The sequence below is a fragment of the Rhineura floridana genome, chromosome 3, assembly GCF_030035675.1.
Source record: "Rhineura floridana isolate rRhiFlo1 chromosome 3, rRhiFlo1.hap2, whole genome shotgun sequence".
In the NCBI taxonomy this organism is placed as follows: domain Eukaryota; kingdom Metazoa; phylum Chordata; class Lepidosauria; order Squamata; family Rhineuridae; genus Rhineura; species Rhineura floridana.
This window is the reverse complement of record NC_084482.1, coordinates 183,074,898-183,099,248: the sequence shown is the minus strand read 5'-3', so window position 1 is coordinate 183,099,248 and position 24,351 is coordinate 183,074,898. Positions and strand designations below refer to the sequence as shown.

General features: G+C 44.2%; 1 protein-coding gene across 13 annotated transcripts in view; it reads right to left on the bottom strand.

The window, feature by feature from the left end:
* The window catches only part of CADPS (calcium dependent secretion activator), a 562,280-nt gene that overhangs the window by 50,750 nt on the left and 487,179 nt on the right, over positions 1-24,351 (bottom strand). For all 13 annotated transcript variants that reach the window (XM_061622068.1, XM_061622066.1, XM_061622061.1 and 10 more), the window contains 2 exons: positions 7,082-7,114; positions 1,016-1,123 (listed from right to left, as the gene is read on the bottom strand). In XM_061622068.1, coding sequence (XP_061478052.1) covers positions 1,016-1,123; positions 7,082-7,114 — 141 coding nt within the window. The remainder of the gene's footprint in view (positions 1-1,015; positions 1,124-7,081; positions 7,115-24,351) is intronic.

Below are 24,351 nucleotides of genomic sequence, written 5' to 3'. Positions count from 1 at the left end.
AAGGAAGTTGCTTTACAGTCACACGGACACATAAACAAAGATCCATCCTAACAAGTGATTGAAACAGTAATGTCAAGCAGCTGCTGCAAGCATAAATACTAGACTGCACAATGGCTACAAGGAAAGAAAATGTGTTGTACAGCAAAAGCAACAGAAAGGCAGAGAAGTCCGTTAACATGCACTCCATCCTATTCAAAATAAAACCTCAGTTGACACTTAGAAGCTATCGGGCACTATAATCACTGTCTTCTTTCAAGGTTTACCTACAAACTGGAATTGCATTAGATATCAAAATTAACCCTAAGTTTTCAGATTTTAAAACTGATAAAATGACCACCCAATATTTCCAAGAGGATTCTAGTTCTAGTTTAAAGCATTACAATTATTCCATAATGCAAAAATCTATTTTATCTTAAAAAAAAAAATCATGCTCATATTTCAGAAAAAAACAGGACAGGTCATTTTTTGAAATTGGCCCTTCAGCAACGAGACTAACTCCAAGTCAAATTGCACATGCATCCTATCTCACTTTTTCACTTTCTCCCAACTTTTAAAACCTGGACTTATAATAAGAATAGTGACTTGCTGTGCAAATCCTATGCATGTCTCCTCAGAAGTAAACCCCACTGATTTCAATGGGACTCATTCTCCAGTAAGCGAGCATAGGATTGTAGCCTAACACATGCCTGATACAGAATGATTTAACATGCTGATTTAAGATGCTTTTATTCCGAGAGAGAGAGAGAGAGAGAGAGAGAGAGAGAGAGAGAGAGAGAGAGAGAGAGAGAGAGAGAGAGAGAAACTGGGACAAAGTGGATCTGAGACTGAGCAGAACATTAGAGCAGACAGATAGCTGATAGAATTTCAATTGGAAGGAAAGGAAACAAAACTTTTTTTAAAAAATCTAAAAGTAATCATTTATCTCAAAATGTGACTTATCTTCCTGTCTCATTTTGCCACATTTTGCATTTTCTCCTCCTTGGATCCCCCAAGGTGGAGAAGGCATTTTACTTACATCAAATAACCTTTCTATATACATCTCCTCATTGACCTTATCACGCAGGATGTCCTGAGAATGGCGAACGAAGGTCACGTAGGCGTCAGCAACATCCATCCCTGGTTTCTGTATGGAGAAAAGAAGTGGGGTAGGGAGGCAGGGAAAGAGAAAAGGAGAAAAAGAGCATGAAAATGGCATTTTCAAAGACAGCTTATTTATTCAGTTGTGAGAATGTTTCCCCCTCCCACCCCAGTGCTTTATTCTCCCTGACACTGTGGCTGAGGATCTTTCTACCAGATATCTGTAACATGTTTGGGTGGCAGTTATTGCTTTCTGCTCTGTAGGTAGCTGAAGCAACTAACTACAGCTTGCACAGTGTAAGTTCACTATATGCACACTAATTCTATTTCTCTTTTGCCTTGAGGGAAGCCGCTTGGATGGATGCAGCCTTTCTTTGACACACTGGTGCCAGGAAGTCCTCTCTTGCAATGTTTGGTTACTATTGACTTAATTAGTAAAGCATCAACTCATGCTGGTCCCCCCCCTTTTTGTGTCATCTTCTATATGCAAATCTCCTATTATACAAAGTTGGAAGGCTAACACTCAGCACTAGTCTGTTGCTTTCTTTCCTCTAAGGCATTTGAAATACTCTGTATGTCAACAAAATCCCCTCATAAAACAGTTATCTGATACTTTATTTGTATTTTTATATTTTCAAAGTGGGAAGATGAATATTTCTGTATGTCTGAGAAGGGAACAAATACTTTGGTGTGTTGATCTGTGTGGAAAGTTAAGCAGACTCTTAACTATCAAGGCTTTGGTATGCTTAAACCTTTGCTGAATTGTGCCCTACATGTATAGGGTTTAAGGCTGCAATCCTACTTACCTGGGGGAGTAAGTCCTATTGGATGCAGTGAGACTTACTTCTGAGTAAATATGCATAAGACTGCCCTGTTAATCTCTCACCTTTTCAGTGTGCCTTCCTACATACCAATTTCCCCTAAACCTGAACTTATAGAGCTTGCCGTATTTGTGAAGGTTGTGGTGCAGTATGTGTTCCCTCACAAGATGCAAGTAGTGAAGATGGTTTGGGAGAAAATCATCATTAAGTAAGTTCACACTCCTTCATATGCTGGAATCAAACTTCTCTCAAAGGGAACCCATTAAACTGCTGAAACAAGAGTCATTATGAAAGCTGCCACACAAATCTTAAATATCTGTGGCACATTGGAAGTTTCTTCATAATGGGTGTCATTACTTTTATTACTGTGCTTTACCGCAGATCACAAAGTATCATTTCTGTATGAGATGTGATTGTCAGCCACTGTAAATTGAAGTTAGTTAACACTTCTGTGTAATTTCCAGGGTGAAAATTAGGACAGTTTGAGAAGCAGTAGGAAGATAGTTTATAGATATATATTAAAATAGAAATACAATTATCAAGCAAAGGGCCAATGGTTGGCCCCAGAGATGCCAGTAACGTTTTTTAACACCTACTGAAACAATGACAAGGTATTAATTTAAAAACAATGAGGACAATATACATGTGGCTGTTACATTTTTCAAGCAATTTCCCGCAAGCAGATTGTGCCAGCTTTAGGATGCAATAAAAAGTGTTGCAATTCTCCAATACTAAACAATTGCCTTTCGAGAATTAGATGAGGGAATGGTTATCTGATTGATGTTAAGAGAGCTAAGCTAGAGATAAAACCTCAAAACCTTACTGACTGCACAGGATTTGGGGGGTGCCCCCCCCTACTGAAAGCATTTGCTAGTTATTGAGATATGGGATGGAATATGGGAACAGAGGGAATGGAGAGACCAACCTAATTGTGAAAATCAGATTGCAATGGTCCCCCTGCAGAACAGAATGAAGCTCCAGTCTTTGGGTTCCTCCTAAGTGTTCAAACCAGGAAAAAGGAGCCCGCTCTGTCCCTTCCTTTGTTATTTCCCCCTTCTTGGTTTCTTCTGCAAGGATGAGAGCTGGGGAGGGCATCCCATTTAATTGCTCTGAAATCTCTATTCCATTCTAGCTCACCATCCTCAGCTGCTTTCTCCATCTTTCCCATATGCTTATCTGGTCTGCCTGGCAGTCCTTTCCCCTCCCCTTTGTCAGCCCCCCAGTTTTATCAATGGGGCTGCACAAGACCTACTGTGTTCACCCCACTTTGTTCTCATGGTGATTTAGAGCTTCTTCCTGATGTGGAAGCTGGTTCCTAGTATCACACAATTCTTATCAGCTGTAAAATGGAAGGGAGAGTGCTCATACTTGTATAAAACAAAATAGAAACAGAGGATCCAATTCTACTTTCATTGTACGAAATGGTGTGATATAAAGACTTAGTAAAGATTTGTCTCATTGTATCTTCCTGTAACAGTTATGTTGTCACACTTTTTGATTCTGTAGTGGTCCAAACACTGGCAATTCCCTATAGCTGAAAACAAATCTCAGATTTATAGGTGATGGCATTTGATTTTAAGGTTCCTGAGCAATGGGAACCCAGTATTTTTCTAGCCATCTTTCCTTCCCATGAATGTATTTGTTGGCATGCAATGTTGTTGTTATGTGCCTTCCAGTCAATTATGACTTATGGTGACCCTATGAATCAGCGACCTCCAAGAGCATCTGTCATGCACCACCCTGTTCAGATCTTGTAAGTTCAGGTCTGTGGCTTCCTTTATGGAATCAATCCATCTCTTGTTTGGCCTTCCGCTTTTTCTACTCCCTGCTGTTTTTCCCAGCATCATTGTCTTTTCTAGTGAATCATATCTTCTTATTATGTGTCCAAAATATGATAACCTCAGCTTCATCATTTTAGCTTCTAGTGACAGTTCTGGTTTAATTTGTTCTGACACCCATTTATTTTTATTTTTCGCAGTCCATGGTATGCGCAAAGCTCTCCTCCAACACATTTCAAATGAGCTGATTTTTCTCTTATCCGCTTTTTTCACTGTCCAACTTTCACGTCCATACATAGAGATCGGGAATACCATGGTCTGAATGATCCTAACTTTAGTGTTCAGTGATACATCTTTGCATTTGAGGACCTTTTCTAGTTCTCTAATAACTGCCCTCCCCAGTCCTAGCCTTCTTCTGATTTCTTGACTATTGTTTCCATTTTGGTTAATGGCTCTGCCAAGGTATTGATAATCCTTGACAAGTTCAATGTCCTCATTGTCAACTTTAAAGTTATATAAATCTTCTGTTGTCATTACTTTAGTCTTTTTGATGTTCAGCTGTAGTCCTGTTTTTGTGCTTTCCTCTTTAACTTTAATCAGCATTTGTTTCAAATCATTACTGGTTTCTGCTGGTAGTATGGTATCGTCTGCATATCTTAAATTATTGATATTTCTCCCTCCAATTTTCACACCTCCATCTTGATCCAGTAATTATACAGTAATCCCAGTGCCCCATGCTGTGCCTGCAGCCAGAGCTTTGCAGAGCGGTAGAGCTATTACTGCATCTGTAGCCCAGCACTCACTGTGGCAGCAGTGGAAGGTTGAAGGGGCAGGACAATTGGGCCCAATCCCTGTGCCAGGCTGGTCCAGTGGTTGGGTCTGGATCAGGCCTGATGGTGATGGCTGTGAGAATGGTTTGGAATCCTGGGCTAGTTCAGCCCCACCCCTCTCCATATTTGAAATGTCCCAATTTGGGGCTTTTCACTGGGCTGTGATACAGGGCCTCCCACCTAGTATCTGGCAGCTGGCAGGAGACCAGCTCAACCGGGAAATCCTAGCAGATTGAACATTTAATCCAACCTCCACCACCACCACCCCGGCCCAGCATAATTTTTTTTTTATTGCTCTGTTAGACTGTAAGTGCAATGATATTGCTTGCACTTGTGAAACATGCCTTGGCATTGAAGGTGACATCTTGGGACCCAGATATCTGACGGACTGCTTCTTGCCGTATCTGTCTGTCTGTGTCTTCAGATCTTCTGCAGAGGCTCTACTCTCTTCTGTAGAGGCTCTACTCCAAGTACCTCCTTTAACTGAGGAACATTATGTAGTTACATAATGCCTTTTCTGTGGTGTTGCCCTGACTTTGGAATTCTCTCCCTAAGGAGACACTACTGGCACTGATGTCACAATCTTATCGGTGCCCTTTTGCCCAGGCAGTTTAAATAAGAATTTAGTCAGCACTGTTTTTTTCCTGTTCCTTAGTTTTGTGTCTGAGCCTTCTTTCTATCTTGTTTTTTGTTGTTTAATATTGAATTTGTAAGTTGTGTGGGTTTTTTTTGCAGTACACTGGAATCTGTACACTAGGATCTGATGAAGGGCAGTTAAGAAACATTTTAAATAAAAATTCTGCAAGGTATTTTTCCCCTCCTAAATATTTGTGTAATGATGTATAGTTTTGTGAAACTGTATATAGCCATTGAGAGAAAGTTGGACATAAACCAGAGAGATCTTGGTTCCAATCTTTGCTTCACCATAAAGTTCAGGGGCTGTCATTAGGCCAGTGCTGCTACCTCGCCTCTTAACTTACCTCATAGGGCTGTTGAGAGGTGCAAAAAAGAAAAAAGGAGCAGGATACAAATTTGATAGGTGGACAGACAGAACATTTTGTAAGATGAGAAGGAACATTCATGATGTTTCAGCATGTGAAAACAGAAAGGAATAAATAATCCTAAAATTTGCCTGTAATTTCCATAAAATATACTGAAGTAAGCACAATAGTTTAAACCCTGCTCAAAACTGTAATATCTCTTTGCTTATATGTATACATCTTTATAATCCAAGTTCTACATGTCAATCCACATTTGTAAAATTAAGAGCAGTCATTCCTGTCTGTAAATTCTAAGAAAAAAAGTCTGTCTGCAATTGTCTCCTGTTTATCAGTCATAATCCCCAACTCCAACCAACATTCATATACTGCACTTAAGCTTAATTTAAATGTTAATTTCTGGCAAGCAGAGTGCTTTGCCTGAGATCTTTAAGGGTTCTCTTCATTATAATCCAAGCTCTAAATAGATAGCAGCACCATTTGCCCTTTTAAGAATGGTTATTCTGCAGAGATGTCTTCAAGGTTGTTTTTGGTATACTCAGCACCAATTCAACATTTCCCCCCTAAAAATGTCACCCTCCCCTTTCAGTAAAAATTATACCTAAATAAATAAATAAATAAATAAATACACCAGTTAACAGATTCAGGGGTCATCTGTAATATGAGGTAAATTACAAACTAAAGGCTACATTCAGTAATAGAATAAAGTGTGCATAAACCCATTCTTTGTGTTGGCTTGGAGCCTAATTTAAAAATATGATCAAATATCAGACAGCATTTGGGTGGAGGATCCCTAATGGAGGCACACAACTGAGTGTTTATAGTAACATTGTGCAACGTGTTTAAAAAACAATGTCTTGTTTTGTTCATTATGACTCTGTAGCCATGTTTTGTGATCTACTGCAGGTAATCTGCAGAAGTGACCATGGCTACATAACTATGGAAAGGGTGACACATCAGGTTTGCACTATATTTGTTCCATCATTCCCATTTCATTACATTTTATATCAGAAGTGGACAAAACTTTTTACATCTGGGCAATCTTCTGGGGACTACATGCCAAAGGTGGGCTGGGACAGAGGCCAAAGTGAGCAAAGCAGTAAATGTGAATTTTACTGTCCTCAATCCAAACAGGCAGGCATCAGCATCCGAGGTCCAGGACTCATTCCTGCCAGAAAAAAACCCTCAAGGATGGTGGAAAGCAGCACTGGTGAGGGTGTGGCTTTGAGAGAGTCCCGAGGGCCAGATAGAGACCTGGAGGGCTGCATCTAGGCCCCAGGTCTAACGTTCCCCATCCTTGTTTTGCATATTATTGGGTTATAAAAAGCACATGATGCATTTTACAGAGAACCATGAAAGCAAGCATATCAATAGGATAAAATTACTGGAAAACTTTCAGAATGAATCAGCTCTGAGAAACGTTTCGTACAAGTGTCAGGCTTGTCATGGCTAAGACAGAGTTTAAGCAAATAAAAGAAGGCTTATTTTTCTAAAAATAGGTAACAGGTATTATTACAAAAAGTCTCATAATTTTGTTGATTATTAAAAAATTAGACCCATGTTTAAATAATGCTTACGGGCACATCCACGTATTTGGAAGCTGCCTTCACCTGAAAGAGACAAATACCAGACTTTAGATTAAAGCTTATACCTTAAAGATAAACAACAAAACACAATCAGGGCAGCAAAAGCGGGTAACTTACAGTATTATTGGAAAATAAGAAATACTATTCTGTGCATTGATTATTAGATCATTTCAATATCAGTGACACTGCAAAACATATTCTAATTAAGCAAACTGAACCACTTGGATGATAAAATATGATTTTTAGAAAAACACTGTTTGCTACATGCATGAATCAAATTCCAGAAACATGGGACAGAGCATTAGACTAAAACAATGAACAATTTGTTTCAGGAATAAAAGCTCAATCCTGTGGCTTCAGCAGTATGTTCACAAAGACAGTTTTCTTCCCTACAGACCCTGGATGTTAAGATAAGCAGAAGGGGCCCTCTCAGTAGTTCCACTGCCCTCAGAAGCTCAGGGTGGTGGTGGCCAAGGAGAGGGCATTCTTTGTGGAGACACTAAGTTGTGAAACTCCCTCTGCACTGAGGTGCATCTGGCACCTTCACCAGAGCTTGGAAGATTACTTTTAAAAAGTAATAAATTACAGTTACAGTTACATGGCCCAAAACAGTAGTAATTACTGTTACAATTGCTCTGAAAGTAACTGATTACTTTACTTTTCCTCCAAAGTAATCACTACAATTACATTTCAGTTACTTAAAAAAAACCCGCCTACAAGGTGCTGGCCTTGGCTGCTGCACATCTAAGTAGCCTAAAACAACATTAAAAATAAACAAACACATACAGAGATAGTAGAATAATTATTTTTATCCATAAGATAGCAATGGTGGTCTCTCCACTGGTAAGGGTGGTGGGGAGGGAGGCTGAAGCCACTACTCAGATCTTTGCACGTCAAACCAAGTGCAATCCCCCCCCACTCAGCCAGCCAGCATAATCTCTCTCACTTAACCACCTCCCAGACCCTGCCCTGCCACCAACTAAAGGACACTCACTCAAGCAAACATTTTTCCCTGAGATGCAAAAAAAGTTAAAATACTGCAAATGCAGCACAGTAGCCAGAGAGGGTGGTGGAGGCCACTTTGTGTGCCAAGTGCAAACACAGTATTCTCTCTCTCTCTCTCTCTCTCTCTCTCTCTCTCTCTCTCTCTCTCTCTCTCTCTCTCTCACACACACACACACACACACACACACACACACACACACACACACACACACGTTGTCATCTTTCACCTCCACAGTTCTTTATCTCCATTCTGCTGCTGTCTCCTTGTCCTCCTTTATCCATGTTCTTGACCTCCAGATCCTTTCCCCCTCCACTCCATTCTTCACCACCACTCTCCACCCCATCTCACTCTCCGCCTCCTCCCTCATCACCTCCTACCCATCCACAGAGCATGTGGAAAGTGAGACACTGCACAGAAGCCCAGTTTGAGGCACATGATTTTCATCCACAAATCAGAGGAGCAGAAGACTTCCCCTGCTCCCCCCCAAGTAATGCCCAAAAGTAATTCTGGAAACGTTACAATTACTCCACAAAAGTAGTAAAATTACTCCTAGTTCTATTACAATCAAAATGTAAAGGAATTACCCACTCGTTACTCAAAAAAGTAATGAATTACAAGTAATTCGTTACTTGTAACTAGTTACTTCCAAGCTCTGACCTTCACTGTACAGCTTCTTCTGCTGTTTCCCCCTTTTTTCCTTTTTGGAATTGCTTGGCATTGCCATTGGGCTTTTAGAATTTCCTTTTTTAGAAACTCCCACCCATCTTGGACTCCTTTTCTCATTAGGGTGGCTTGCCATGGAACGGTACTTACAATTGTTCTGAGTTTATTAAAAATCAGCTTTCCTGAAGTCCAGGGGGCACGTATAGCTTCTCTCAGGTTTTGCTTCTGTTAAAATCAAGAATTCAAGTATGGTGTGGTCACTTTCCCCCAGAGTTTCCGTAACTGCTGCTTCGTCCACCAAATCATCTCTATTGGTTAGAATCAAGTCCAGGATAGCTGATCCTCTGGTTGCTTCCTCCACTTTCTGTAGGAGAAAGTTATTTCCAACACAAGTCAGAAATTTCTTGGAGGGGCCGTGTTTGGCAGAATTTATCTCCCAACAGATATCGGGATAATTGAAATCCCCCATTACTACTACATCATGCCTCCTATAGACATTGGCAATTTGCTTTTCAAAAGTTACATTCTCATCTTCTCCTTGATTGGGTGGTCGGTAGTAGATTCCAAGCACCACATTCCTTTTATTACTTGCCCATTAATTTTAATCCAGATACTCTTGGTGCAGCTACCAAGCTCATCTTCCTGTATTTCTGTGCAGGGATATATATTTTTAACATATAGCGCAACTTCACCTCCCTTTTTATTCCTTCTGTTCTTCTTGAACAAGTTGCATCCTTCAATTGCTGTATTCCAGTCATGGGGGCCATCCCACCAAGTTTCAGTTATACCTATCAAGTTGTAATTGCCCTCCTGTATTGAGTTCAAGTTCATCCTGCTTGTTTCCCATGCTCTGCGCATTAGTATACAGACATCAAAGACCATGTGATTTATGGCTTGGCTTCCTTACTACATTTTTCTGAGGACTGTTACTGGGCCCTATTAGAGCCGAACCCTCTGGTCCCACTACTGTGCATAACAGAGCTTGGAAAAGTTACTTTTTTGAACTACAACTCCCATCAGCCCCAGCCAGCATGGCGCTGGCTGGGGCTGATGGGAGTTGTAGTTCAAAAAAGTAACTTTTCCAACCTCTGGACTGCATAAGCCCTCATCAGTCGTTACCACCAAGTTAACGTCTCCCTCCCCTTTAGGATTCAGTTTAAAGCCCTCCTGATGAACTTCTCCATGTTGTGGCCAAACACATTCTTCCCAGTCCTTCTGAGATGCAACCCATCACTTGGGGCAGTCCATCTTCCAGGAACCGTAGCCCGTGGTCCCAGAATCCAAATCTCTCACATCGGCACCACCTTCATAGCCATTCATTCACACAAAGTATTTTTCTTTCCCTTTCTACTTCTCTTCTAAGTACTGGAAGGATGGATGAAAAAACTATCTGGGCCCCAAAGTCCTTGAGTTTCCTTCCCAGAGCTTCAAAGTCTGATGTGATTTCTTCATAGCTCCATTTGGCAGTATCATTTGTCCCCACATGGATGAGGAGAAAGGGATACCTGTCGGTGGGCTTGATGAGTGATGGCAACCTTTCCGTCACATCTCTAATCTGTCCTCCTGGTAGACAGCATACCTGGCGAGTCCACGGATCTTCTCGGCATACTTGGGTTTCAATCCCTCGCAGTAGGGAGTCTCCCACTACTAGTACTCTTCTCTTCTTGTTGTGGGGAGTGGTTTCATTATCCCTGCTTGATTGAGCTTCAGCCTCTTGCTTGTTGCAGCACGGGGTCTCCTGTAATTCTTTCACCACAGGCTGTCCTCCAGTCTCCTCCTCGAGTGGTTGAAAGCGGTTCCATAGCTCCACTGGTGAAGGGTGTCTTCTACCCTTCTGCTCCTAACTGTCACCCTTTCCCACGGAGTTTCCTCCACTTTGTTGTTCCTCTCCAAAGCAGTCTCCTCTTCTGCTACCACATGCTGTTGATCTTCCACCTCCATTTCTCTTTGCTGCTGTTGTACCAGCGTTCTAAGAACTCTTCAACTTATCTTATAGTCCTCAGTGTGGCCACCCACTGTTCCAGGCCTCTCACATTTCTTCCAACAGTGCCACGAGCTTGCATTTGTCGCACATGTATGCCATGTTGTTCGCAGGCAAGAAAACAAACATGGCACACACCTTGCAGGTCACAACCACTGGAGCATCCTTCCCGTTCATACTCTCTTCTACATTTTGTTTCTTGCTGACTACTTGTTTTGGAGTGGCCTGTGTTTTGTCCTGTCCTACTTCAGGGTAAACCTGAGAGTCCCACTGGTATGTGGTGCACTGTACAAGGAGAATTAGTAATTTGTTTGGGTTTGTTTTTCTTAGGGACCTCTCCCTTGACCTCCCCTGTGGAACTCCTTTGTCAAACTCCTGTTTGCCCTCCCTGTTTGCTCACTTTGTTCGCTCTCTCTCTGAAAGCTGGCTTGCTTATATATCCTCACCTGTAGACCAACTGAGACAGCTCCCTCTACTCTGCTCTGCTCTGCTCTGCTCTGCTATGAGTCAGAAAGCAGAATGATTCACTAGAAAAGACAATAATACTGGGAAAAACAGAAGGGAGTAGAAAAAGAGGAAGACCAAACAAGAGATGGATTGATTCCATAAAGGAAGCCACAGACCTGAGCTTACAAGATCTGAACAGGGTGGTGCATGACAGATGCTATTGGAGGTCACTGATTCATAGGGTAGCTATAAGTTGTAATCGACTTGAACGTATATAACAACAACAAACTGAGACCTGGGTGGGTGAGCTAGGAGGAGTCAATATGACCCAGCTTTTCCCAGCTGGATACTCAGTGCAACACCAGCACAGCCTGCAGGGATTGGGGGAGGGGAGCAGTTGGTGTGGTCCACAGAACTTTGTCTTTGTCCCTAGGAAATGACACTATCTTAGAACTGGCTATGAGGGCCTGCACCTGGTGTTAGGCCAAGGAGACAGTAAACTAGGGTTGCTGCTGGTGTATCATCCACCCTGCTGCCTGGCAGCTTCTCTGACCAAGCTGGTGGAGGCCGTCTCGGCTACGGTATTGGAGGAGCCCAGAACGATAGTCCTGGGTGATTTCAGTGTCCATGCTGAGGCTGACTCTAGTGTTCCAGCTTGGGACTTCATGGTCTCCATGACGACCATGGGGCTGTCTCAATTTGTCACCATGCCGATGCATAGGGCAGGGCACACCCTTGACTTGGTTTTTGCTCCAGATGGAGGAAGGGGTGGTCTGGAGATGCAAGGTGGATGCTATCCCATTGTCATGGTCAGGCCATTTCTTGGTGAAGTTTACACTTATGGTTCCGATCCTTCCCTGCAGGGGTGGTGGATAGATTAAGATGGTCTGCCCCCAGAAACTAATGGAGTCCACTAGATTCCTGAATGCCTTGGGGGAGTTCTCAGTAGACAGAGCAGGTAAACCTGTTGAAGCCCTTCTCACACTGGAACAGCAAGGCACATTGGGCTCTTGACATGGTTGCCCCTGAGCACCCTCTCCAGCATTTTGGAGCCCAGTTTGCTCCTTACTACACTAGTGAGCTAGGGGCAATGAAACTGGCAGTATGATGGCTAGAGGGCAAGTGGCAAAAGATATGCTGTGAGGCTGATCGGGCATGAGTAAAACATCATAACTGTGCCTATTGTGCAGCGGTATGGATGGCAAAGAAGTCCCACTTCTCTGCCACCATCGCATCCTCAAGTAGCCATCCAGTGGAGCTTTTCCATATTGTCAGGGGTCTGTTCACATCAGCTCCAGGAAATGGAGTTTTAGACCCTTCAGAGGTCCACAGTGAATTGTTTGCAGTGCACTTTGAGGGTAAAGTTACTCGCATCTGTAGCAATCTTGATGCCCCATCCACATCTACCAAGTCCCCAGTCAGGTGTCCAGTTCAACGTCTGCTGCAAATTCTTGGGAACTGTTTCAGTCGATGTGGCCTGAGGACGTGGACAAAGTGCTTGCAACGATGCGACCAGCAATGTGTCCTCTCAACAGATTTAAAGACACAATAGCTTCTACATGTGTGGATAGGTTTGCTTAAACAAAAATAATTTTAGCAAGTGCTGAAAAGAGGCATCTGCCTAATGTCAATAGGCAAGGAGTTCCAAAGCGTAGGTGCTGCCACTTCGTTGTTGTTGTTATGTGCCTTCAAGTCAATTTTGACTTATGGCGACCCTATGAATCAGTGACCTCCAACAGCATCTGTCACGAACCACCCTGTTCAGATCTTGTAAGTTCAGGTCTGTGGCTTCCTTTATGGAATCAATCCATCTCTTGTTTGGCCTTCCTCTTTTTCTACTCCCTTCTGTTTTTCCGTATTTTTTCTAGTGAATCATGTCTTCTCACTATGTGTCCAAAGTATGATATGTGTCCAAACTCAGAGGAAGGCAATGGTAAACCACCTCTGAATACCTCTTACCACGAAAACCCTATGAACAGAGTATCCAAAATGCTCCCACTTTACTGGACTGATTTCTTACAAGAGCAGAACAAGTATTATGTGGCACCCATACATGGAAAGCACAGCTTGAACTTGGCCTGGTAGCAAATCAGCAACCAATGCAGATTTCAGAGCAGAGGTATTATGTGCTGATAGGATCTCACTCATGTCACCAAATCATGCCGCAGCATTCTGCATTAACTGACTGGATGCCAGGATTTTTGTAGTTTTGGTTTTCGGTTATGAATCCTGACTGGTTGTGGGATGCTAAATTGTCTGCCTTACTCATAGGAATCTTGTTGTGTTTGGCATGGTATCGCATTTAGGAAAGCATCACTGACTTTTGTTTTTCATTTTTTGTTTGCATTTCATTTACCGTTAACCTCACTCCCTTACATCCATCGAAGCAACAGCAGTGGTTGCATTTGCTCAGCTCAACCCCCTAAAACCCATTGATGATGCACCTTGTTGGTTCCATGGCAGTTTGTTTCTTGCCCAATAGTGGTAAAAGAGAATCCACATATTTGAAAGTGTGGCTGCAGTTGTGGTTCCCAAGCTGTTGCCTGTGAAGGTAGACCAAACTATGTGTGTTTTCTCTCTGTCAGTTATTACTCACTGGAATTGGGTTAGCTTTCAAAGTGAGTTTATAGCAGCCGACAGGGTAGACAGAAAGGGTAGAGAATCTTCTTACTCTTACTAATTTCTCAGACCTGTTTCTGAAGTGACGGGTCAAATCTGTAAAGAAGTTTGGAGCAGCCACATTAAAAGATAAGGGCAGGGCATTCCAGGCAGGGGGTTGCCAACCCTGCTTGGATATGGATGTCTTTGTAGAGGAACCCTAGTCAAGGTTTACCAACAGCACAATCCAAACTATATCTACTCAGAAGTAAGTCTTGTTGAGTTCTATAGGGCTTAGTCCCTTAGTAAGTGTGTTTAGAATTGCAGCCTTCAGGGACATCCATCTTTAATCCCGAATGCTCCCATCTAACATCTCCACAACACTAGGCTCCTTTCTTCCTACAGTGGCCTTCTGGTGACTGTCCTGTCCTGTCGGCACTTAAACCCTTCTTGCCAAAGTAGGCAAGATTAAATGTTCCCTACCCAGGCTCCATCTTTTAGCTAAGATTTCTAGCTTAATTTCCAATCAGATTTTTTTTTAATTGTATGCTCAAAGCAACTGTGATTGATGCTTAATGTATCATGATTAATGACATCACTCAGGCCTGCCCCTGTGACATCACTGGGGCCCGCCCGTAAAATCTCAGGTTTTGGGATGCTTCTGACCTGGCAACCCTAATCCCGGTCCAGAAACGGCCGCAGCTGTCTTATCAGCCAAAGCTGGTAAAAGGCACTCCTAGCCACTGAGGTCACCTGGGCCTCTAGCGACAAAAATGGATCCAGGAGCACCTCCACACTACAGACCTGCTCTTTCAGAGGGAGTATTACTCCATCCAAAGCAGGCAACTGACCAATTATCCGAACTCTGGAACCACCAACCCACAGCGCCTCCGTCTTGCTAGGATTCAGACTCAGTTTATTGGCCCTCATCTAGCCCACCACCAAGTCCAGGCAGCAGTCCAGGGCTTGCACAGCCTCTCCCGATTCAGATGTTACAGAGAAATAGAGCTGGGTATCGTCACATACTGCTGACACCTCACCCCAAAGCTCCTGATGACTGCTCCCAAGGGCTTCATATAGATTAAACAGCATGAGGGACAAGATGGTGCCCTGCAGCACCCCACAGCACAACTGCCAGGGGGCCGAAAGGCAGTCACCCAATGCTATTCTCTGAGAATGACCCTGGAGATAGGATCGGAACCACTGTAAAGCAGTGCCTCCAATACCCAGCTCACCAAGTCGGCCCAGAAGGATACTATGGTCAATGGTATCAAAAGCTGCTGAGAGATCAAGTAAGAATAACAGGGTCGCACTCCCCCTGTCCTTCTCCCAATAAAAGTCATCCATCAGGGCAACCAAGGCCGATTCAGTCCCATGTGAAAGTGCATGTGCATTGAGATCCATGATACTTGGCAAGCTGGCATGCATTCAAATGCTATATCTCAGATGTTTTCCCCTGCTGTGCCTAGTTTGTATATCCAGCTGCCAATTAGTTTTCCCCTGACAAAAAGTAAATTGGATAAAGTCAGATATAAGGAAGGTTTGGGATAACTGTCTGCACCACTGGGATAATGGTGTTGCTGCCCAATGCAGGGGCGAGTTTGCTGCCACCCCCACCTTTTTGGAAGACTCGGGAACATTCCTGAAGGATTCAGAGCTGGGTCAGGTGGGTCTCACTGACCAATAGAACGAAGGGACGAGCAGACTTATAAGCCCGCTCCTCCTTCAATTCACGCCTTTCTTTGCCTTGCAGCATCATATGCAGAGGTTGAGAGAGGCTCTTACTTGTCTTGTCTTCGGCTTGGACCATTCGTCTTCAGCTTGGATCATCCAGCTACAGTGACCTTCTCTACTTCGTTTGCGGTCTTTGATTGAGCCGGAGCTGCACGATCGGGCCTGCGGCTCGTGCCTCATCAGCGGCTGTTGGCTTTGGCCCACCGGGCCTACATGGCCGCCGGCCAGCAGGTTGTGGGTCACGTAAGGATGAGGCGCCCTCCTTTTCCCCCCCTTAGGCCTCATTAGCGAGCTTCACAAAGGGTGTTTTTGGTGAGGTCGTAGCAGCGAGCCTTCCGGCTGTAGCTGGGCAGCTTGTATATCCCCCCTTTTTGCTCTCCAGGGCCATTTGGAGGCAGTTTTTCTGCTCTCACACGAAGGCATTAACCACCCCCCCAGCCTATGCTAGCCTAGTTGTCTGTTCTTGAACCCCCTCCCCCCCTTTTTCTTCTGCTAATCCTGCCAAAGTTTAGGGGTCTACAGTAGCGAGATTGAGTGTGGGCTGTTCTAATTTCTTGGTTTATTATTAAATAAATATTTAGAGCATTAGTTCATCATAAAAATTTAATATTATTGGTTTTTCATTTAGTTATTTAATTTAGGTAATAATCATAGTACTTTAGTTCATTTAGTTGTAAAAAAATTATATTGTGTTTGATATTGCTTAAGATATATTGTTTGCTCTTAATTATTTGTGTGTGTGTATATATATATAAATATATATGCTCTTGGAGGTTACTGATTCATAGGGTCGCCATAAGTCGTAGTCGACTTGGAGGCACATAACAACAACAAATATATATATATAGTTTTGTAAGGAGCTATTTGTTATTCTCTTTTTATATTTCGTCTGCATTTCATACGCTCAGCGTCTCTGTGCAGGGTTTTGGTGAAGATGCCTCCAAGGAAGGTCAAGCAGAAGTGTGGTGTCAGCGTTGTGAAGAAGCCTGAGAAGCGTCCTACTTTGCAACATTTGTCTTCAGATGAAGAAGAGGACATGGGAGCAGTTAGGGTGTTGGTGGCAAGGGTAGAGGCTTTGGAAAGGGAGCGCTTGGCTCCAGTTGACCCAGAGGCGGGCCCCAGTTCATCGTTGAGAGGTAAGAAATCTCGGAGGTTGGCATCAAAAGTCACTAAGGCTTCTCTTCTTTCTGACCTAGTTGCCTGGATTAACATCTTAGAGAAGGCCTCTACCTCTGCTGAGCCTGCCTTGCACCGTGAGAGCACATCAACGGTCTCTGCGCTCCCACTAGTGCAGCCTTTCCCAACTAGTGGGCCACCAGATGTTGTTGGATCACAACTCCCATCAGCCTCAGCCAGCATTGCCAATGGTCAGGAAAGATGGGAACTGTGGTCCAACAATATCTGGTGGCCCACTAGTTGGAAATGCTGCACTAGTGGCTTTGCCTTCCGGGTCACCTTCGTTGCCTGCCGTCAGTTCTTTGACTTCTCCTTATTTCTCTGCTGCGTATCCTGGGTCCTTAAATGCGGCGGCTGCTATCGAGGTCCCCTGGGGTGTGTCTCCCACTGTGGTGGCGCCTCCAGCGCTGATGGCAGGTGAACATTTTGCACCACAGGTACTCCTTCTACCTACGCACAGTCATATGTGGGGTCCCACCAGCAGATGGCATACATGGGAGGGGTTTTGGTTCCATTGCACCCTCAGCTTCCTTGGCCAGCCGCGGCTGTGACGCCTTGGCAGCCTAATGTGGCCTCTGAGGGCCTCTACTCCTTTGCCCTTGCCACAAGGGGTTTATCCCCAGGGCGACACTGCCTTGCCTTTGGGTGATCACCTTCTGTTGGCCACAAAGGAGAAGATTTGGAGAGGAGAGTACATAGATGTATTTCCTGTTCCGTGTGTCTGAGACACAAAAAAAGGAGGCCGCTGAATCTGACAAAGAAGCAGCCAAAAAGAAGAAGGTAGATCGCATTTGGCCTAATTGGCTCAATGCTTATACAGTATACATGGGCGTAATGACTCAGGCTTACCCCTCTTGTGCGTTGTCCATGATTAAGTATCAGGACATTATTCATCGTGCATTTAGAGAATTCTCTGGTTGCGGTATGATGAGAATTTTAGGCAGCGAGCGGCATTGGATCCATCACTACGCTGGGACATTGAACACCTGGGCCTCTGGCTCAGGTCTATGACCCCGGCAAGGCCAACATTGGGTGATAGAGCTGATAGTGGGCACTTATTAGTGTGTGTACAGGCTCAGGCCTCCGGTTCTGACCAGGGGCCGCAGTGGGCCCAATCCCACCAGGTCTGCTGGAGCTTTAACAGCTTGGGGCGTTGTGCCAGGCACCCATGTAGGTTCAGACATGCTTGCTGAGCTTGTGGTGGAAACCACTCCAGCTTCTCCTGTTTGAGGGCTCAACAGCCAAAACAGGGAGCTGGAGATCAACCACAGCAAAAATGTGGTTCAGGTGGTGGCAGTGGCTCGTCGCAAGGCCAGTAGTCCTATCAAACTAGGTCCCCTTGCTAGATGGTTGCAGCTCTATCCTGATAAACAGATGGCTGAATATTTACCTAAAGGATTCCTTATGTGGGTCCGAGGATTCCCACTTGCTCCCCCAATCAGACTTCCATCAGAGATATGGCCACAGTGGTCTTGGCCAAACTCCGTAAGGAACTTGATGCAGATAGGATTTTAGGTCCTTTTCCCTTCCCTCCTTTTCCGAACTTGAGAGTTTCTCCACTTGTGATAGTTCCCAAAAAACAGCCGGGTGAGTATCGCCTGATTCACAATTTGTCTTTTCCCAAGGGAGATTCAGTCAATGATGGCATACCTCAAGATATGGCCTCAGTTAAGTACACTTCATTTGATGAAGCTGTGAAAGTAGTGCGCTCGGCTGGCAGGGGCGCTTTAATGGCAAAGTTCAACATAAAGTCTGCCTTTCACCTGCTCCCTGTACACCCGGCAGACGTGGATTGATTAGGCTTTATGTTTCAGGGCCAGTATTATGTAGATAGAGCAATGCCTATGGGTTGTTCTATTTCATGCGCAGCCTTTGAGGCATTTAGTTCTTTCTTGGAGTGGGCGCTGAGAGTGTGTACTCACTCCTCCCTCACAGCACATTACTTGGATGATTTCTTGTTTGCAGGCCTTGCAGGTGATTCCCACTGTATGTGTTTAGTGGAAGCCTTCATGGCGCTGTCAGATGAGCTGGGGGTCCCTCTGACTCCTGAAAAGTCGGAGGGCCCCTCTTTTTGCCTCACCTTTTTGGGCATCCAGTTAGACACTGTAGAGCAGTGCTCTCGATTGCCTGCTAATAAATTGACTGCCCTGAAGGCTTGACTTTGGGAGGGAGTGACTTATAAGAAACTCACTCTCTTGCAACTCCAGGAGATTGTTGGTCACCTGGTTTTTGCTTCCAAGGTGATCTCTCCTGGCAGAGCCTTCCTTAGGCACCTTTGCGAGGCAATGAAAGGAGTGCGCTCGTGTTTTCATTATATTAGAGTGTCATCTGGGATGAGGGAGGATTTATCCATGTGGCTCACATTTCTGGAAAGCTTCAATGGATGCTCCTTCTGGAGAGATGACTTGCTCATAGAGGCGGAATTGCAGGTGCACTCTGATGCTGCAGGGGGATCAGGTTTTGGCGTTATATTCAGATCCCAGTGGTGTGCAGAGACTTGGCCAGAATCTTGGAGGATAGACGGCATTACCTCTGATCTAACCTTTTTGGAATTTTTTCCTATAGTTGTGGCCGTTCATATATGGGCTGAAGTGTTTCGGAATCGCACTTTATAGCTTTGTAGCTTTTACTCTCAGTTCGTAAAGCCAGGTTTAACTTTAAAGGAAGTTTCCAAGGTCTTTTACGACTCGCCTTAGTCTTACTGTCCGTTTGATAAGATTTTGTTTCTTATTTTGAGTCTCATGGATGATTTTAAAGAAAATAAATAGCACAAGAAGAGAGATACGTCTTACCGGAAAGAAGCTAAACCGGAAGTCTCTTCAGAATCGCACAATCAGGCCACAGTTTGGGTAGTCAATTCTCAATCCTCTAAGTTTCCTAGGGTTATGCGCCTTGTGCGTGCCTTTGTTCTGCAATGCTTAAGATTTAATCTTCTTTTTGTTGCTCAGCATGTCCCGGGCCTGCAGAACACAGTGGCTGATGCCCTTTCCCGATTTCAGCAGCAATTTCGGGAGTTGGCCCCTGGAGCTGCACCCGATCCAGTCCCGATGCCGCCTTTCCTGTGGAACCTTGGGAGATAGAAGTTGAGGCCGCCATTGCTTCGGCTCTGGCCCTTAGTACTCAGAGAGCATATCAGCGTGGTTTTGATAAATTCCAAGCTTTTCGCATTTCACACGCTCTGCCAGCGGACTGGCCTATTCCAGTATTGCAGCTACTGCAATTTATAGTCTTTCTCAAAGGACAGGGTACTTCTGTTAGTACCATAGCAGGTACCCTGTTGGCTCTCGCCTTTATCTCCAAGGCTAAGGGCATTCTAGATTATACCTCCGATTTCAGAGTGTGAAAGGTCCTTGAAGGCTGGTCGCACTCTGCTCCTAGAGCTCTGGATCACAGGAGGCCCATCACCCCTGATGTGCTCATGCAAATTTTGCCCCTATTTGTTACACTGTGTTCTTCCTCTTATGAGACACAGCTGTTTACTGCAGTGGCCTTAGTGACTTTCTATGGGGCTTTTCGCTCTGGTGAAGTATTGGCATCTTCCAAGAAGGATAAGTCTTACAGGGCTTTATGCCTGAGTGATTGCGTCCTGGGCAACAATTCTGTAATGCTCTCCCTGCGTGTCTCCAAGACTGATCAGAAGGGTCACGGTAGAGTCGTGACATTTCATAGCTGCACAGTACCTGTCCTATGCCCTGTAGCCACTTTAAGGGCTTTTCTTTCCATAAGGCCAGTGTGCCAGCGTTATTTCTTCATACATCTCGACGGATCCGCCCTTACGCAGTTTCAATTTTGGGCCGTTTGGCGGGCCTTGTTGGGCAGTGGGCGAGATTCAGGAGAGTATGGAATGCACTCCTTCCAGATTGGTGCGGCTACGGCTGTGGCCCTCGTGTATGGAAAGCATCCAGGCCATCGGATGATGGCGTTCAGCTGCTTTTAAATGTTACATTTGGCCGTGACTCTAAGCTAACCTGTCTTTCGTTCTTTCCAGGTGTTTGGAACCTCCCAGTTCCGGCAAGGATCGTCATGTGTGGGCATTCTATTTTGTTCTGGGCACATAAGAGAGCTGCTTCTTTGTTGGCTGGGACCCAGCTGCAGCTGTCTGACTGTGCAACAATTTCCTGGACGACCAGGCGTGGCATGATGTGGGGGGAGTTGTTGCCCACAATATTTAGGATTATGTCTTCTCGACATCAACCCCAGATCATATTCTTGCATCTGGGTGAGAACGACCTAGTGCAGCATCCTGGTGTGGACTTGCTATGCAGGGTCAGGCAAGACGTTAGTTTGATTGGGCATACATATCCGAACCTGATTATAGTGTGGTCAGATATGCTGGAGTGTAGAGTCTGGAGGGGGGCTATTCACCCCAACGGGATTGATAGATCGCGGCGATGGGTCAATAAGAAAGTTAGGAACTTGATTCTGTCACTTGGGGGTGCCTTTATACCCCATGACAGAATCAAGTTTCGTTGCCCAACCCTTTATAGAGATGATGGGGTGCATCTTTCCGAGCGAGGATGTGACCTTTTTGGGGGGGATCTTCAGTTGGGTCTTAGGGCGTTGTTTTCTTTGGGTTGAGGGGACCAAGCTTCAGCTGATCCCCTCTTGTGGCATGGAATTCAGGCAGGTGAGGCAGGTGGGGGTACAAAGCAGGTAACTGAGGCATATTATTAAAGGGCACTCACGAGGGAACCACCAGTCATGTGTAGCTGGTGGGGATCTGGGGGTGTCCTTGTGGAACCAACTTGTGCATCAGGGTGAACGCTTGTACGGCGGGGCCAGGGTGCAGAGGTTGGAACCACGTGATTGGCTCTACTAGCAAGGAGGGTTAATTTCACCCATTTCCATTGCTGGGGAGTCAAGGTCTGTAGTGTCTTACATGCCCAGGCAATTTGGAGGGTAGGCTCCCTCCCACTTAGGTATCTTCACCTGCCCGAAGTAATTTCAGTTTGGCAATTGGCATGAAATTGGAAGAAGCTTAATATTTGTTATATTTTAAAATAAATATAACATTATTCCACAACTGTGTCACAAGTCTTCTTTGGTGTGGTGGCAATACTTTTTTGCACTGGAAATCTGATTGTTGCAGCATCCCTTAGCACTGTCAGTGGGTTGGATCCAGAGGTGTGTGGAGTGAAACTTTGCAAACCAGACCCTCCCCCTTCAGCCCCCTATCTCCCAAAAATCTGCTCTGGAGGGCTGGGGGACTCTCTAGAACAGCACAGGAGACGGTGTTAGGCCCTGAAGGGGGAACTGGCAAAAATCGCTTCCACCCTTGGGAGCATCCACTTTGTAGAGGAATCTCCACTGGATCTGACTCATTTTTATGAAGTGAAGGAGTTCTTTCATTTATGGAACAGTAGGCCTGGATCCAACCCATAATTTTTGCATTTACATTTATGCATCAAACTAAGCTAGTTCTTTCCGTTGCTGGATTTAGTGATCAAATAGATGCATGGTATCTTATTCTTTTGGAAGAATGATCTGGCTTTAATATCTATTATGCTTTTCAAATTGGTTCAGCTGTCCTTACTTATACCATCCATCATCAAGCAACCATCTTACTACCCTATACGGAATAGCGATTCAAAAAGCAATGGGCTTTTTCTGTTCTGCTGTGGTCTTTGATTTCACTGGCTGTGAGAGTTTCTGTAGGACTTCATGAAGTAAATTCCCAGCACTTGATCCCAAAACCTGTTCCTAAAATTGACTAGATGAGCTCTACTATATTAGATTCATGTTCATGTATGTGTGACTGTTGCAGACACCTAACTTAAATTTCAAGTCAAAGTACATGGAATGCGAATGTAACATGAATGCAAATGTATCATTCAGAATGGGACAAAGAATATCTGTAGTGTGCTGTAGTAGTGAGAGTATCAGACAAGAACCGGGGAGATCTGGGTTTAAATCTATGGCGCTCACTGGATGACTTCAACCCAGTCACTATCTCTCACCCTAATCTACTCTTCACAGGGTTGCTATAAGGATAAAATGGAAGGGGGTTACAAGGACAGGCATGTGTGCCTCTTGGAGATCCTTGTAGGATAATCGTGTATCAATAAACAAATATCTCTCCTTTTTAGCAATGCCCCACTGCTCAAGAATCAAGTAGAGAGGCATTAGTATCCCTCTGGTAATCTCAAAGCGGACTGTGGGTTTGAAAAGAACCTGCTGCCACCACCACCACCATCTCCCCCTTTCCCTGACCCAAGGTAAAAACTTAAGAGGAACCCTGCCGGATCAGGCCAGTGGCCCATCTAGTCCAACGTCCTGTTCTCACAGTGACCAACCAGATGCTTATTGGAAGCCTGCAAGCAGCACCTGAACTCAACAGCACTCCCCCTACTTGTGCTCTCTAGCTACAAGTATGCAGAGAAGGAGTGGTCAGTGATGAGGGCCACTACTGTGCACCAGAAGTAGTCACTGCTGCTTATCAGGAGGGAGAGGAGGGAGTGAGTTGGGAGGTTAGCACAGTGCGGATGCATCAGTGGGAGCACCAGATTGGCTCCACATCTGCCATGTCCCACACTTTTGCAGTCTCTCTAATCTTTCTCCTTCTGTTAAAGATCTCCTAAATTGTAACAAAGAATTAAATAGTAGTGCCACTTAAGTGACCCATGGTAGGTTGGGGTACAACCTACTTGTGGGTCTGAACCCATCAGTTCAACACAGATAATGTACACAGTGCCCAACTTCTAGAAGAGTTGACATTAAATAAGGTTAAGTAGCAACAGTAGTAATAGAAGTAGTAACTGAGTTGCTGACATAAATATATTTTATTTGTTAGATACTGCAATGGTAGGAAGAGAAGAATACAATAGGTGTTTTGCTACAGTAAGAAAACTAGGAATAGAGAATAATTATGGAACCTTGGCCTATGAAAATGGCAAAATGAGCCAGAAATAAGAAGTCATGGAACTGCATCAAAATAAAATGAATGTTTGCCACGACAGATATAATATAGCAATGATTCAATCTTGTCTTCCACATTTCCTTCTCACAAAACCCCCTAATCTTTTTTTTTTTAAAAAACCCCAACAACCAGCCAACCACAACCGCTTGTTTTTCTTTAGTGTAAAACTTGGCTACACACATTGCAATTTCCACACTGCCGGATGTTGTGTGATTTTTTGCTAGGCTACAGCTCATCAGGAATTATGTGACTTTTCTCATGAAATTTCTCAGTTTATGACAAAAATTTGTGCAGAACAAAATAAGATTGCCAGTAACCTGTCCCAGGGGTAAAATACACTCTCTAGTTTTAATTAATGTAGCAGTAATTCATTTTTTTCCTTCCTGTTGCCAAGCAAAGAGGCTCTTCAAATTAAATGGATCCTTGGCAGCTGTCATCAGCTTGGTTGCTATTTATTTCTTAGGAGGCAGAGATACCTACCTAATGACTGGACTTTCAGGACCAAAAAACACTATTGATTGTAGAAAACATCTTACTTCAGCTATCTGACTAAATGTAGAATGATGTTCCATTTTGGGGGAGGCAGGAATCCAACAAATATTTTATAATGATGTGGTTAGTGAGAATGCTATTAGGACAACTGATGCATTAATTTTAAGCTGAATTTCACAGCAAGAATTGAAAATGAGGGTATCCTACTAGGTGATAAAACGGCTTGTCATAAGACCCCTGGTGACATG